At 32.0% G+C, this 18,408-nt stretch overlaps 1 protein-coding gene across 1 annotated transcript in view; it reads left to right on the forward strand.

Moving 5' to 3' along the window:
• The window catches only part of LOC118070154 (calcium-activated potassium channel slowpoke-like), a 104,488-nt gene extending 92,570 nt beyond the window's left edge, over nt 1-11,918 (forward strand). The window contains exons 19-25 of the mRNA XM_035088586.1: nt 1,206-1,389; nt 1,473-1,538; nt 4,953-5,089; nt 7,553-7,665; nt 7,749-7,904; nt 8,351-8,444; nt 8,937-11,918. Of these exons, the coding sequence (XP_034944477.1) occupies nt 1,206-1,389; nt 1,473-1,538; nt 4,953-5,089; nt 7,553-7,665; nt 7,749-7,904; nt 8,351-8,444; nt 8,937-9,017 (831 nt within the window). The 3' untranslated portion in view covers nt 9,018-11,918. The remainder of the gene's footprint in view (nt 1-1,205; nt 1,390-1,472; nt 1,539-4,952; nt 5,090-7,552; nt 7,666-7,748; nt 7,905-8,350; nt 8,445-8,936) is intronic.
• Nucleotides 11,919-18,408: the final 6,490 nt, after the last annotated feature.

Below are 18,408 nucleotides of genomic sequence, written 5' to 3' on the forward strand. Positions count from 1 at the left end.
CGAATATAATAAGTTTATTTAATAATGCTCAGAAATTACAAGTGAATCATTTTAAAGAGCCAGACTAAATCTAAATCGGGACCGACGATGATGCCTTAAGGAAAACTCGGTTTTCCCCTATAAGGCGTTGATGCCCCTTCCTTGTAGCTCACCCAGGTCTCTTCTTATGCTATCATAAATTATTGTCGGTAAATAAAATTCCTTTGATCTATACCATGTGGCAATGCGCAGGAAAACACTGCACACGTGAAAGGACTTACTTAACCTGACCATATTTAACCTAAGCTTATAATAAAATAGTGTGGCACGAAAGTGTTATTACACCGATACTACAATAGAAAAGTTATTAAGTTTAAGGAAAGGCAAATCAAAGGAAATAAGTAAAACTTAGCCAGAGAGAGGAAAAGTTATTTTTTAAAGAAGAGTCACCATGTATTATAAAATAACAAAGTAACTAATGTCACGTGGCAGCAATTTCAGGCATAAAAATTTGTAAATACGAAATGAATGAAAGCGCGCACGAAAATACGTTTACGACTATTTTGAAGCGATTAAAAAGTGATTAGAACTTTTCTGACTAGTTTATGACGACTTAACAACTGTCAAAAAATGGTACAAAAATTTCTAACGGTTTCAAAGTAGTCGTTAAAAACAAGCTAAAAATGTTCTGACTATCTTAAAATATTATTTAAATAATTAGCTTATACCCGTGACTCCGTCTACGTAAATACTAATTGACTGCTATGAACTATAATTAATTGATAGAATTAATGCACAAAAATTTTGAACCATACAATTTTCTAGCTAATCAGAATAGTATATTTATTCATTATAAATGATCAATGTGACATCATTACTTCACATGATAATAGATTGATTGAGTGAAGTTATGAATAATAATTTTGTAGTTTGAATGAACCAATTTCAGATAGGTATTCCAATTGTTCATAACAAATTCGATATAAACAAATGTATCCTATGTTATTCTTGATATCCTCCTCTTTATGTCTACAATGTTTCATTGAAACCGGTTTAGTCGTTACCAAGATTGCTTCAGACAGACAAAAATTCTGAACAACATCATATACGTTTTAACAACACGCAAATAACTTTCTTAACTCAATTTAACGTTTTTGTAAAATCACAGACAGCAACTCCAATGATATTTATATAGATTCCAAATATATGTACATTATTTTTTAAAGGGTTCACCGTTAAGCAGAGCAGACTTACGAGCTGTTAACGTGAATCTCTGCGATATGTGTTGTATTCTATCAGCAAAAGTGCCTAGCAATGATGATCCTACGCTTGCCGATAAAGAAGCTATTTTAGCGTCCCTCAATATCAAGGCTATGACATTCGATGATACGATTGGAGTACTTAGCCAAGGTAAATTATCTTTCGAAACGAAATTAATCTTCCAACGTTACATCATATGCATATTTATTCAGTCTGTATTTTATATGTTTCAGTTGGTAGCCCAATAGTTTTACAGAGACGAGGATCTGTTTACGGAGCTAATGTACCGATGATAACAGGTAAGTCTATAGCATATTACACACCATGGAGAGAAAGTGCACTTTTACAGATCACACGTAAATTTACACAAAAACCGAAGGAAAAATTCATAGTATTTGATAGTACACTTCTTTTCTAATATGAATACACTTTTTTTAATAAAAAGTATATACTATGTTAAGCCGTAGCTACCTCACACCATTGACATATCAAAATTAAGCTGACTAAATATTCTTACGCCTTTGTCTGAAGACTTAGCGCAACTCTCTACAGAATTAGAACCAGAAATTTAGAGAGTTTATTCATTCATTGTAAGAGATAAAAATTATAACATTGTTAAGAATATTCGATTACAAAATAGGAGTGATGAAAACAATATATTGTCATGAACTATAATAATCTCTAGTGTTAAATATTTAGTGTAATAAAGTGTTATGAGTGACAATAAGTTTGTGAACATTCGGATAAATTTGTGCGTGTAAATTGACTGAAATCCTGAGTTATATCCACGGCATAACAACTAGTATGTATTGTGACGATATTTTCCCACTGGGGTAGGTGGACTGAATATTCACCTTCCTCCAGGACACTACTTTACCAGCTAACATCCCTGGTTCGCTTATAAAAAGTATAAACGACGGGCGCCAAGTTATTTTTAATCACCAGAATAACTAAACTGGCAAAACTTACATCTAAATCCCAAAACCCTTAAACCTAGACCCAAACTTACAACTAATTTCTAATCAAAAATCTAAACCCAAAATCTCCAAAAATCTTACAACTAGTTACAAAATTTTAAAACTAAACTTAAGTAAGATGCTGCTGGTGAAAGGTCCTGACAGGGGATCTCCTGGAGCTCAGTTATGTGGGTTGTGGAGAGAGGGCCAGGGCCGGCAAGGAAATTTAACGGTTGTACCCCATAGAATTTTCCTGAATGATCAGGAACACGATGGAGTTGAAGGTTCCCCGTTACATAAAACCATTAAAAAAACAAGTATCGAGTAAACATGAATTTATTAAACAAAATCAATCTTTCTATGGCCATGCTGCAGTAACCAAATAAAACTATTTCACAATCAAATGCCTTCGACCTAAGTTCTGGAACGTTCTATAACTTCTTATATTATTTAAATATTTTTACAAAACTTCATACATTATCCAATCTCAATAAATGACTCAAAGCTAAATACAATTGAGTTCTATCTTATAATTTTCTCTAAAACCCAAAGCAAAATCATCCATATTTCTCTTAAATGCAATATAATAAATTGAATTAAATTCTTATAACTAAGCTAAATCACGAGAGCAAACCAAGGGTGGAAGATCAATCATCTTTTATTATATTAGCTGAAAACTACCAAACTACTGAAAATCCCACCAAAATGTAGACTCAATACGACTTACAGGAGCTGCAGAGGATACTTAGATGTCGTAATCTCGTCTAGACTGGTTCCTGAATGAACTGGAACCTACTCTCTGAACCAGGGCTCTCCCTGCGGTCCGCCATGTCTTTACTGTCTGCTATTTTCCTCCTTAACTTGCTCAAGTTCTTCAACCTCCACTCGCTGCTTCCATCTTCACCCTTCAATGTCTAACTCCTAGCTTTCTTGCTCCAAAAGCCAAATTCTTACTTCTTCAAAAGCCAAGTTCTTACTTCTTCAGCGGCCAAGTCCCAACTAACTTTTTCTTTTCAATTGTTCGATGTCTTATCATTTTCCCCCTCCAATAACATAAGTATTTCGTGATTTGTAGGATTGTGTCCCCATTAGTAGTTCTCATCACGTGATCTCTCCTAGATTTCTTTGTGGAAGGGCGTCTTAACTAGGTGCTTCCTTGGAGGTAAAGTTGATCAGGCTTCCCCCCATAAGGCCTGCAAACTTATAACTAATTCTTCAACTTAAATCTAAGTTCTTCACAAAATCTCAAAAATGCACATTCCACACCTTCATCTCTTCTATTGGAGTACCAGGTTGCTGGACCTGATCAGATGATGATAACTCATAGGGCTAGAACGTCTCCTAGCATGGATCATATAACGGGTGGCACGTTTCGTTTAGCCCTCTACTCCACGTTAGCGATCCACTTCTCCACTTAATGGTTCTCAACTCCACAAATGATTATTTTTTCTCCTCTACCAACTCCTCCTCATTCTATTGAGTCTTTTCCTACTACCAGAGCTACATACATGATCTTCCAACCTTGCTAATTATCGTGTCTACTGATATTTTGAATTAACAATCGAAATAAATAATTATTAACAAAAGTATATAATTGAGTAGAATAATATTTTAAGCACACGTGAACAATGACTGTAATGACCATTAAAATAGGTCCTGGAAGCTCCCAAAATATAGAGCAACACGTGAAAAATAGCTAGAGCAACCTAACTGGGCTTATGATTAGCCTTCAATATTAATTAAATTGTTCTTTGAGACGTCAATGGGACGTTATCCCAAAAATAACGTCACAGTATATAATTTTTTTTTCAACCAATAAAAATAACATGGAGTATTTTCAAGATAATAGTTTATTCGATTCAATAATATTGTTATCAAAAACATATTCCGTCATTTGTTTCGATGTTACGACAAGTACGAAGATAAATGAAATTTCACTCGTTTAATTGAATGAAATTTTATCAAAAATAGCACCCTCATTCTGGGCTGTACAAAAATGTGCGCCAAGCATAAATAATAACAAAAGTTTTAAAATTATTGAACGCCAAATATTTAAATCTAAGAATCAACAATATTTGAAAGGAATTATTTTCTTAGGTTTTTATTTGTTTTTGAAACAATTTACTATGTGTTATAACACAATCAACATAACAATCAAAAACTTGGCGTAACTAATGTAGTAATAAATGTAAATGTAAGAATAAGGAAAATATTTCAATTTTAAAGAGCATAACCCGCAAAAATCATTTTTTAACTGGTATAGATACATGGTAGTGCCTCGTCGTGACGTAAGGGTGCAATGGCGGCAATGAATGCTTGGCGCACGAGACATACCGTATGACACTACCTTATCTCTTGAGATTCATAATTTTGAAGAAATATATCATTGCGACTATTTGAAATTTCGATGCTGATAATCGAATAAAATATTTTTGTATGAAATAAATTTTTCTTGTCAGTGCAGTGATGTAACAAAATAGTACATTTACATCTAGGGAGAGAAAGTAGTCTGACTCGAACCATGTGTAAAATTACAGCCCAAGCCGAAGGCGAAGGTGGTAAACAAGTGGTTTAAGCTAATCTAATTGTCCTTCTTAGGACTGAATATAGTTTTTCATCATACCTGTGTGGAAAGTTCAACCCCTTTTTAATGGAACAGTGAATTTTCCGTGCGAGTATGACGAAAATATAAGTATCATAGTTTCTATAAATATTTAAAAAAATAATTGATCATTTAATGCATCTCTATTGTTACAGAACTTGTTAACGATAGCAACGTGCAATTTCTCGATCAGGATGATGACGATGATCCTGATACAGAGCTCTACCTCACACAACCATTTGCCTGTGGCACTGCCTTTGCTGTCAGCGTCCTTGACTCTTTGATGTCAACGGTAAAAATGATTTTATTTATTATAATTGCTTAAAGTGAATCTCAATAAAGCTAAAGTTTGTATCTGAATAGAATAGAATGCGGAGGGTTTGTACTATCAACTTCCTAGGATTATGCAAATAGAAATTAAGACTGGACCACACTTTATTTTCTAATCATGTCAACTGTATTTATTTTTATCTTTATTATACACATGAGAGAGCATGCTAAGAAGTATTAAAAATTTGTTCCTTTTATAAGTTTTATAGCGACCTACATACCATTTTTTTTAAATTTTCGGACTTTTTCATTTAGAATAAATTCAGCGTGTTATCGTAATTAATCGGAAAAAATTTGAGGTAAAAAATGTATCTGAGTGTACTTTGAGATTTATTATCATTTTTTTTATTATAATTTTATGAAAATATTATTTATCTATATTTTATATATTTATTGAAATTAGTTATTTAGACATGTCATTATTGTTTTTCAAATACTTTGTAACAAGTTAAAATTGTTGTCATCGGTAATAACTATACCGTTGTTTTGTTCAAGACAAATAAACGGATATACCAAATTTGTTCGAATTTTTTTTGGATCTTTTTTGTTTTATGATATTTCAAGTGAAATTCGTCCAGAGTCTATATCGTTAGTGGTTCGTTCGAGTGGAAATATTTGGTATTACTACGACACTGATTACATTGCTAAGAAGCAATGTAAAAAAGACCAAATACTTCGACTCGGGATATGTAAAATATCAACTTAATCTCACATTGCTGACGTATGAAATTTCCACTTTCACAATGAAAATGTTATTTTAATGTGATATTAAGTGTATCTTTATGACGTTACTGCTCATGTAGAAAATGTGAAAAGAATATAATAGTCATATGGATTTGAAAATAAAAATAAATTTAGGACCAAATTGGTATTGACATTGGTTACATTGCTTTTCTTTTTTTCGGTGTTTTGTTCCGGTCATCGATCTATGTACTGACGTAAATGTTGCTTGACTTGAAGATAGTGTGTTCGGTTCCATCCCACTGTGTTACATCGCGTTGTAATATTTTTTTTTTTAATTCATAAACAATTTGATTATACATTTAACGATTAAAATATTCTTAAGAAAAAATGATTATTGTTGTAGAATATTTAACCCACAAAAAAAAACCTAAAAAATAATAAAAACAGTGATGATTTTTTTATTATAATAAAATATTTTTATGATAATATTTGAAAGTAAAGATGTCTTAGATATTTTTTGGCAAGTGCTAGAAGTTTTAATAATAATAATATATATTGTTATTAAAATTGGAATAGTGTTTAAAATAACAGAATATTATTCATAATGGTTTAGAATAAGAATAAACTGTTGTTAACAATTAAATATTAATATTAACAAGTAAATGTAGTTCAAAATAAGACGAGTCATTGCTAAGTATGCAAGTATATAAAATAAAATAGCATATAAATAAAGATAATTACTCGGGAACAAATAACTAGATCTGAATAGATATGATTTTGCGAGAAGAACTAATCAAATCGAATTAGATATAATAAGATCTAAAATATTAGATTGGAGCAGATCTAAATTATTTTTATCAGAACAGCTTCAATTAGATCTATTTTGATCTAGAATATTGGATACAATTATATCTGGAATCAGCTTGATCAGAACAGATCTTATAAGGTATAGCTGAAACTAGTTTCAGAGGACAATATATTAATCAAAAAAAACATTTTTTCCCAAATTTAAATCTTATGATTGAGTTTTATTAAAAATAAAATTGAGTTACTGTATTCAATGTGAATAAGATAATATCAATGTAATCAATATCGAAGTAATACCAAATATTTCGACTCGGGTCTCAAAATATTGAAATGAAAAAACTGGTAATTTATTTTTGGTTTCCGCACCCCATATATATTGTGAAATATTAGATAAAGACAAATATAAACCAGTCGCGCGTTGCTATAAACAATTTTTGACGTTTGTCAATCTATTTAGAGATGGACCCACATATATTTTACAACATATATATATATATATATGTTACATATATATATATATATATATATACATATATATATATATGTCCAGTATACCTGTGGGTCTCTATATTGTGGGATAACTTGGATTTTATTATAAAAATGTTTATTGATATGTGAACAATAGTGGATACATTTAAATTGAGTGAAGGTGCTCAGGACGTCTTATATCTCCATCACGTCTGCTCAGAGAAGCAATGGCTCCGAAAATTATACCTAGGGAGCCACTTTGGCTCAGAAAAGACGCTCTTACTCGCCTCTATTTAGCATATTATGTACACCTGGAAAGCATATATTTCTTAACGCTGATTCAAACGGATTCACGTCATAATTACCTGGTTTTCTAAGCTTAATAATATTCATATAAAATAAGTACCATCATCTACAAATAATATATTTTTCAAGTAGTTAATTGTGAAAAAATATTTTTTTTCAGACTTACTTTAATCAGAATGCATTGACTCTTATACGTTCATTGATAACTGGAGGTGCAACGCCTGAATTGGAATTGATTCTTGCTGAGGGTGCTGGACTAAGAGGAGGTTACAGGTAAATAAAATATTCGATTTCTATACAAGATATTCAATTCAATTATGCTCGATAAATTAAATGTATATTATATGATTTCACAGTACGGCAGACAGTTTAGCAAATCGAGATCGTTGTAGAGTTGGGCAAATCTCACTGTATGATGGGCCATTGGCTCAATATGGTGAGGGAGGCAAGTACGGTGACCTGTTTGTCGCAGCGTTAAAGTCATACGGAATGTTGTGCATTGGTCTGTACAGGTACAGGTACCGGAATTTTTTTCCTGGATGGTATTTATTGGATTGTTCAACATAACAAATTTTATTTACATGATAGTTTGAAAACTGTCATGTTTTTTTAATTCACTGTATATATTTTTACTAAAAATGCTATTTTCTGCAAAGTCACTTTCACTATATTTACAATTTGCCTATATTTTTATTGCACTATTTTTGTATTGTGCCTTTTGTATCATGAACATCAATGAAGTGAAGAACAGAAATTTTAATTTCATTAATTGAGATGAAAAAACATATTCGTATGAATGTAAGTTATTCATCCAAAAAATATCATTTCTATCGACGTCATATTTTTAAATTTTTTTCCTCTGAAAATATTATTATTTTTGTCTATGAATGTTTAGCTAGCTTATGTTTGCAAAGTTAATACTAGTAAACTAAGACTAAAATATTGTTATCATTTATAGGTTTCGTGACACAAGCTCATCATGTGATGCTTCGTCCAAACGTTATGTGATTACTAATCCACCTGATGATTTTACTCTCTTACCTACAGACCAGGTAAAAATACGTTCAGTTTTCTAAACAGTGGCAACTACTTAGAATAAACAAGTGTCGCATTAATTAATTAGTTTCATCATAATTGACTCATGCTCTGTTTAATAATTTATCGCTTGACTGATATCAATTATAATTAATTCATATTTAACATGAGAAACATTAAATTATTTAATATAGAGATCTCTTTAAATAAGTATTCATCATATTAACTATTCAAATTAATCCAACTTTGATTGTTCTCTTTTATCCAAAAACAACTAAGGGATGTAATTTTTTATACACAAAGGAATTAATGTTTCTTACTGACTTTTCGATTAATCGTGAAAAACTATAGCAGTTGATTAGTTAAGTGAATAGTTTTTAGATTGTTTATTGAAGGTTTAAACTATGATAAGCTCACAAAATGTAAAAATTGTCGAATAATATAACGTATATCTGAAAATAATAAACCAAATTGAACGAAAATGAATGATACTTTTGATTTCTGTTTAGGTTTTTGTACTGATGCAGTTTGATCCTGGTCTTGAATACAGGCCTAGCAGAGGTGCTCGAGGAAAGGATGACGCTTCCTGACTGTTGCTGTGTAGCGCCCTTACTGATGGACCATATTCATACATCTAAACAGATGTAGGGATCCTATTGTACCACGTCTATCATTTTTAAAATGACTTTTACCTTCATCATACTTTGGAGAAAGAATCTTCGAATAAATACGATAGTCGTTTTCTTGATCTGTTCTACAAATAAATTAAAAGATAATAGATAAATTGTATAATTTATTGAGCCGAAGTTGATGAAGACGAAAGATATCGAAAATGATGGATTTGAAATATGTGGTATAATGGGACCAGGTCTGAGGGCCGCTACACGTTGCTAATAGTCGAATTGATCATAAAATTTTATCAGAAGATATACAAAAAATTTTTGATCATATGACTGTATTAGATTGCTCACTTTACTGATAAGTTAATACAGTATAAACAAAAGTGTGCACTTCCAAGGCTCGATCAACGTCCAATGCGTCTACTGAAAAATTCGTCACTGATTGCTTCTGTAATTATATCTATTGTGGATTCATGTTAAAAGTATCTACTACGCCTCGGTGAATGTGTTTCTTGCTTGCAAAAATATAACTTGTGATGATTAATATTTAGTCTTCTAACGAAAGTGATACAGAACATCTAGAAAAAAAGTTTATCATCTCAACTGATGTATATGGTGATTATAATAGACTTTATTATAAAATCTACAATTTTTTCGACCACTGGGACGATGTTAAATGAAGAATTATCATCAGAACTTTCAGTGGATAATTTTGAAAATCAGTGATAAATAGTAAAAATAATATTAATAATTATGTAGAGACGATGATTTATAACTTAAAAAAGCGAGTAGGAATTCGATATAGACAAAATGAGCGGGACTTATTCATATATTCTTACCTCGTGTGTCTTGTTTGCGACTGAAGAAAATAAAAATACATAAATCGAACTGTGAATCGAGAACTTTGTACAAGTGTCTATGACTTTGTATTTAATTCGTCAAAAAATTATTTATATACAAATATATAAATGCATTGAAATATCGAGAAAACCCTTTTCCACCATAACTTTATGTAAGAAATCGGTTATATAATAAATAGTACGTGTGCAGTGTAAGTGCAGGTACCACTAAAAAATTATACGTATAAATAGACACTCTCTCTTTTATATATTTTTGTGAAACTCACGTGTATATAACGATCGTATATATAATATATAAACTAGATATGTTAATAAATAATTATTAATCATACAGTAAACGTTCATCAGCGTAATTACAACATTAAACACTTGCATCCTCGAAAAGACTTTGTAAGCTCACAATACAATTTGTACTCAGACACATACACTGCACAGAAATAATTTAAAGATTTGATTATCAAGTGATAATAAAGTATGAACCAGGATAGCTATTAAAAATGATCAGTCCCAGGCTTGCATTCAAATGTGATGTACACATGGGTAGTTAATTGATGTGAAGATTTATCAATGACGTAACTGTTCTTCAAAAAATTTCAAAAAAAAAACAATATCGTGAAATCGTAATGAAAAACTAGCCGTGGTAGATGCTGCCGTGTTTGTATATGCATAATATGTATAACTGCTACTGCTGCCGCTAAATTTGCTGCTGCTGCTGTTGCAATATTCACGTGCACTGTTCACTGCCACTGCAGTTCGTGTTATCATCGTATATAAATATATATGTATACACGTATGTATGTATATACTTATATACATGACGCTCGGATGTTGCGAAAGATTTAAGCAATGTAATGTCTTTAATGTATGAAAATTTAGTCTTTTGTTTATGAATGAATATTTAACGGACGATTGATGTATTTTTACATTACATTAGGTTAAAACACTAAAAAATTTACTGAATAAATGAATGAGTTTTATTTCCATTTAATAAATAATTAAATATTCAAATATGATAATAATTGTACGTCTGATTGATAGCAAATGAAATATTGTTATCAAAAATCTAAGAGTAGTATATTTGAATGTTGCAGTTGCAGTTTGAAATCGTATGTATGGAATAAATTTACACAAATTTATTCGCTAGATAAATTTTTCGTTTCAATTCGTATTATTCCACAATAATATCGTGTGAGACAATCCCTTTGAAAAAAATAAACCCAAATACGATCTTCAAATGGGAAAGAAATGTATGCTGGGTGGATTGATTCTTTCGGAAATTGATGGGATTCATATTACTTGGTGCTTTAGATTGATGCACGTCGTTCATAAAAATTGAAAAGTTATCAAAAATCTCGTATAGAATTTCAAAATAATCATGATAATGTGTCACTGTAAACCGTCTATTGAACATGATACTTTTTGAATAATTTTTCAAAAATTTATTTTGCAATTATTAGGAAAAATCTTTCTATTTTATGAAACCAATAAAAACAGTTGATGCACAAATTTCAATCATGAATTATTAATCACCATATATTTCTCATTGAAATTTATTGTTACGTTATTAATGAACAAGTAGTTCAATAAGTTATAAATGTATGGTTAACAGTTGTCACAAAAATCATTCATGCACTATATTTATTAATTATATCATGCACTACCAATTCATCTGTTCTTATTCATAAAATATCTTATATCAATACATAGTCAAACTTGTATGTATACATGACGTATGTGTCTGAAAAAATGTAACAATTCAATTAATTCAAATGTTATTGAGATTTACAAAATGAAATACAAAAAGAATGAACGGCGCGCGGAGCGATCGCCATTTCAATGCCTCATTAGCCTCATCTAATGCTTTTTTATCTGTAAATTTACAATTTGTGTACCAAATGAGGAACGTTGTTTAATCATGTTGTTGATGTTATTGTTAAAGAATGAGATTAAATATTGTACATAATTCAATATATTCATTATAATTGATAAAATAAATAATTATATACATAAATCTTTAACTAATCTTTTTTTAATTTCTTGATATACACGCAAATTACGGTAAAAAATTATCATTTGAAATTACAGAAGAATAAATCTTTGTTTAACAATCATGAAAGTATGTCAACATCATTTTTGAGATGTATATACCCAAATACGGGGAGTCGATCAGAATGAAGAATCACTGTTACAGCATTTTTTTAAACCGTTCATGTATTAACGTCATTTTCATACAAAATTATCAGTGTATTATTTTTGCACAAAATTCAAATCAGTCCGATAAGCAACCAGTTTTTTTGACCTAATTTCAAATCTTATGAATGTTTAAGTTTTTTTTAAATCTGTTGTGTAAATAATGCAGAGTCGATTTTGAGTACGGTAATGAGAATACTCTTACAATTTTATAGTTTAAAATTTTCAAATATTCTCGTCTGTTATCCTGTTTACATAATAATCATACAGAATCGATGATTGAGTCTAAATATAAGTTATTTTACTTATTCAAAGTTTTCCTACAATAAATTAATTCATTACTATTTCATTTAATGATCGATTGATTATAATTATATTAATTAGATTGATAATTATTATTGATTATACCCTAGTCAAACATTCCGATAAAATCTTTTGAAAAAACTTTATAAGAATAAATCGGAAAATTGCATCAGAAATATCACACATTTTATAAGTATCCATAAGACATTTTCTTATAAATTCTTATAAAACAAGTGATATTTCTGATACAATTTTCTGATTTATTCTCATAACTTTATGAGAATCTATAAGAAACTTTTGTATCGTTATTTATCGAAATACATAAGACATTATCGAAAATATTCTAATCGCTTTGTATAAGAATCTATAAGCATGTTTTCTATCGATTTTTATCGGAATTTATCTTCTTACCACAAAAGAAAATCAGTTTAAATGAGGAAAATTTAAATTCGCTCTGGACGTTTCTTATTCATACGGATTTGTTGTTCAAATATATACCTGAAATAAAATTTATTAGAAACTTTGTCCGGAAAAATCCTGCTGATGGTGAGATTCGATCCTGGAATCCTCGGGTCTACACAGTCCAGTACGCTGCCGACTGCGCTATTCTAAAACATGGAATCATGACTTTCGCCTAATCTATTTGAGTTAAAAATTTGGAATAATTTAAACATAAATTGAGTTTGCTTCTTAGCAAGTATTTCTGAGCAGAAATGAAATAATTTTCATTTGTAAAGGTATGACAGCTAAAATGCAACTTAGAAATTCTATCATTATCTCTATTTCCCATGATAGGATTTTATGTTATTTAAAAGGAGAACATTAGAACAAGTTCTGTAGGAAATCAATGAATTCTTATTAGTAAATGATTTTTATTAACATCTCAACTATTTTTAAAAGAAATTTTAAGACTGTATTTCATAAGATGCTATAAGAATTTATCAGTTAATGATGCCATTCGATTCTCTGTCTGATTCTGTACGATTCTATTAGAACGAATGCCATCAAATTGAATAAGAACTTATTGGTAAATAATTTCCGTCAACATACCAACTATTCTTATAAGAAACTATTGGACCGTTCTAAATAAGAACGTTTATGATTCTGCAGTGTAAATTCAACCACTGTTCAAATCAGTTATATGATATTCACTGATTCTACGGTGTATTTTATTATTTTCACTATTTCATTTTTAGAGAGTATAGCCACTCAACACAATAATTTTTACAGCGGCTTCTTTTAAGAAAAATGCTCAAGAAAATGTACTAATTCATTAAAATAAGTTGAAAAACGCATTTTATGTTCATCGAATTTTTAATTTATTAACGAATTAACATTATTAACATTTGTTAATATAATGGTTAATTTGTTGATGTTCGCTTTTTCTTGTTGTTCCCCTTTAACCTACCTTGGTCCCACTCAATGTCGTATATTATGAATGAAGCAGTAAGTATAAATCGCCATCTTGCTCTTACGTCACGACGAGGCACTACCGTGTTCTATACAAATTCTATCTATCTTTCTATTCTAGGCACCAGCGCTGTTGCACTTTACGGCCGTTATCCGAACTAACGGAAGCGCGAGATTTATGAGTTTTAAATTTCTTTAAACACTGCGCCCTATTTTCTTCATGGAGTTGAAGAGGACATAGAGAAGGTTAGGGGATGGCTTAATTAGGAGAGGAAAAATATCACAGGGGGGGGGGTTGAGGTTGAGACTTTTAAGGGAGATGTACAGGGCTTTCCTGTGAGCATTATATAAAGGACACCACCAAAGGACGTGATTGATGTCCTCGAGGTTTTGAACACAAGAGCAGGCAGGAGATGATACTATATTCTTTCTGAACAAACTAGTATTGAGGCTGTAATGATTTGTTTTCAATCGAGAAGTCATGACAATAGTAGGTCTGGTTAATTTAAGAGTAAGAAACCAGGGTTTTAGCGTGGAATTGCTATAATTATTAAAGTAATGGATGCTTTATTTTCATGGACACTTTCTGCCCTCAGTGCAGAAATCCAAGCTATTTTTATAGAGGATTGTTGGGTAGTCAGAGTAAGAATCAGGTCTTCGATTTGGTAGATTATGTAATTAGAGTGCAGGGAACCAGAGTTAAAGATATATTTGAAGGGTCCAAGAGTTACCATGGTTTTCAGACAAAAGAGTTGTAGAAGAGGGAGGTGATATGTTGAACTGTTAGCCAAAGTGTAAATCTATATCTGGGGTGAGCTGTATCACTTCTAGAGGATATTCATATGGAGTGGCACTCACCGGAGAGTAAACGAGACTGGAGTATTTTTTAAACCTGTAATATGCTTTGAAAACTGGTGGTATGGCAGAGATAATATAGGGAAGAACAGCATCAGTGTGGGCTTTTGAGTAGCCGTACATTGGAGATGGTGTAGGAGATCCAGGAGGGGATGCCCTTCAAGAGCAAGGGTACGTAAAATATACCTCGAGGCTAGCTGACTAAATCTGATGGAGAGGAGAAACTCTCCTGCCTCAGATAGAACCACATTGGTGGGAGAGTTTTGTCTTAAGCCAATAGCTAGCCTTATGGCTTTAAATTGGATACGCGAGAGTTTACTAAGTAACTGAGTGTTACTAGGAGGATGCACATGACAACCATACTCTCTAACACTTCTAATTGTGGCTCTATAAAAGTTTAAAAGGATGATAAGGTCAGCACCTGTGGATCTAAGGGCTTTCATAACTGATATTAGTTTATTGCATTTTTGAACTAGATTCGCGGTATGTGCATTGGAAGAAAGTCTACTAGCGAGGGTGATTCCAAGAAAAGTAACTGAATTGGTGATTTCTATGGAGGTATTATTTATCAGTAGCGGACAAGGTTGAGGCGGAATATTTCTTCTAGTAAAAATGACCAGCTTAAATTTGTTTGGAGTAAGAGCCATCTTTAGATCGGCAAGATATTTGCTCACACCATCTACGGAAAGCTAGAGCGATTCAAGAGCCACGTCATAGACATGATGGGAAGAAGTAATACATATGTCATCAGCAAATTGGATCACATTTCAGTCAGGCTCAATCACAGATTCAAGCTTAGAGATATATAAATTGAAAAGAGTAGGATTGGAGACTAGACCTTGACCTGAACCTTTATTAACCAACCGAGGAACAGTCAGGGATCCACCAACCAAAAAAAAAGGCGTCTCAAGACGAGTAAATTAAAGTAAAAGTGGCAGTAGTTTTCTGGAAGATCTATAGAGGCCAAAATCTCAACTAGAAAACTGAGATCATTATTATCGAATGCAGACTTGATATCAAGAAACACTGCTAGGATAAATTTTCTTTCAACAAAACCTATTAGAATGCGTGAAGTTAAGATTGACCGATTGTCTACACAAGATCTCTTTCTACGAAACGTATATTTTGAGCGGGGAAGAATGTGGAAGTGCTCTAACCATCAATTTACTCGATTGACAACGATTCTCTTTATGAGTTTCAATAGGCACGATGCCAAACATATAGGACGATATTTGCCTTTTTCAGGCTTAGGAAGTAAAAAGACAATGAAATTGTTCCACGAAAGAGAGAGGGTATGTGATTGAAAAAGGCAATTGTAAATGTGTAGGAAGTGGTCCTTGTAAGATTCAGGAAGTTTAAGAATCAGATTGTGATCAATGCCATCAAGACCGGGAGATGAAGTTTTTTGCTATTATCAAGAGCATTTTTGAATTTAGACTTAGAAAAAGAACTATTGAGAGAATTAACAGGAATGGAAGAAGATGAAAAAGAGAGTTAAATATGAGTAGGGAAAACTGCAAGCAACACGGAAGGATCAACAGGAGGACACATATTGTTTACAAATTTGAAATGTAATTCCTGCTGTTCCAAGTCTCCCGATGAAGGAGGAGCCATTGCACATATGCTACCCAAGTGGGATTGTGTAAGTAGTCGGAGTAAAATTAGAACCTAAGATCTGAAATATTTGAGCATTCCCCATTCCACCACGGCGAGGGGGATGCTGTCTTATTGCGTTTTGCAAAAGTAAGATTTGTAATAGGTGAAGCAGGAAAAACAGGAAAGGACCTACCGCCGGAGTCAAAGAGGCAATCCTTTCAGATTCGCAATAAGTTTTTATACATATGGCTAGGAGGGCCTAAATCACCCTCAGGGACTAAAAAAGACTCATAGGTTTCAAGAGAGAGATAGAATTTGCTCCAACTAAATTTTTTAAAGTTTATTTTGTGAAAGAAAAAGGATTGAGTATTCACCAGAGTGTCAACATTAATATCAATGGGAAAGTGATGACTTCCCATTCGATTCACTAAGGTTTTCCAGGAGTTAAGAGCAAATAAATTTGGTGAGATCAAGGACAGATCAATTGCGGGAGACTCTTGGTTAGGACGCGGGCTCCAAGTAGGACTTCTGTCATTAAGTAGCAAAAGGTCAGAATTTTCTAGAGCATTGACTAGAGAAACACCACCAAAGCAGGTCGATGCACAGCCTCAGCTAGAATAATGACAATTAAAGTCACCCCCTACAAATTTACCGGAGAATCCTCCCATTGTTTCAAAGAGACATGGCCACTACGCACTGCTAATCGATGCATTAGGAGCCTTGTACACATTGACAATAGGTAGATTACCTTCAGGCGATAGAAGAGAAATCGCCAAGGTATCGAGGGAATTTGGAACGGAAAAGATATAGTCAATGCGCCGGTAAGGCAGGTGGCATGCGATAGCAGTAACTAGACCACCACCACCTCTACCACACCGGCCCAATCTAACAATGTTAAAACCCTGAATTGAAAAGTTAGTGGAGGGTGTCAACCATGATTCAGAAATTAAGATAACGTCGCACCCAAAGGCTATTTGAGCAAGATTACTAGATTTGTTAGAAACGCCTCTGGTATTCCACTGCAATACACTTAATTGTGACGTAGAGGCCATAGTGAAAGACTAGAAGGTTTGTGATAGGTAGAAGTTCAGCTCATTACACTTAGTGAGTAATTTATCGAAAGGGAAGTTGATATTAAACATTTTTAGAAGAAGGATTAGAGCATCCTTGTTTCTCTATCCTAAGAAGGACATTTCATTTGAGTACCTCGCCTTGGTAATAGGCGTTTTGGTCCGCGGACAAAATATCCTCGACGAAATATTCCCGGACAATGATGAACATTTTTAGATCGAATGTTTGATCAAAATATTAATAAACATTTGATAGCATAAATCTTATTCAGAATTTTTCTTCAAATGTTCGAAGTAACCTACTGAAACTGCCATCATCGGATGAAAGTAAAACTTTGCGTCATGTACACGTCCCAAATGACTGTGCAAATAACCAAATTCTCATTTTTAAATAATTATTTCAAAAGAGTTTGAAATCAAATGGAGTGCCATGTCTTCAATAAAATTGAGTGTTTTTTTTCTTTACTTTCGATAAATTGTGTGAAAAAATACTATTTCGAATTTTCTTGAAATAATTTAAAGGGTAATTTTGTAGGTGAAAATTTACGATAAATTTTTTTTTGCAATCAATTTTTATTTAGTTTGAAAAAGTAGTTAGTTGAAAGAAATGTCATAAGACGTGGCCCAATTTTTGTAATGTTCTCTATTGATAAAAGATTTCCGGTTATAATTCTTATAAAGATTGGGCCACGTCTTATGACATTTTTATCACGAACGATATCTGTTTTTGGCGGATTTCACTTGCTTTTTTCGATAATTTTTCATATTAGATTAGATATTATTAATTTAAAAAAAAAATTAAAAACCTACGATATCGAGGAATCGCCGTGGTAAATTAACTTTACACGAAATAGCAATAGATAACAATAAATGTTTTTTGAAAATTTGTTTTCTTTCGTCGGTTACTTTAGTTCAAATAAAGCTCGTATTTACGGTATAACAACTCAAATTTTTCGTGATGATTTCGAGTTCGATTATTTATTACAAATTCTATAAGTACTAAATATAGACGTTTGATTAAAGTTATTTTTCATTTTTATTAATGAATACAGCAAGGCAAGTTGATTTGAGATAAGT

Source organism: Chelonus insularis, unplaced genomic scaffold (assembly GCF_013357705.1).
Source record: "Chelonus insularis isolate UGA/USDA-ARS -01 unplaced genomic scaffold, ASM1335770v1 contig_533_pilon, whole genome shotgun sequence".
NCBI classification, from domain to species: Eukaryota; Metazoa; Arthropoda; class Insecta; order Hymenoptera; family Braconidae; genus Chelonus; species Chelonus insularis.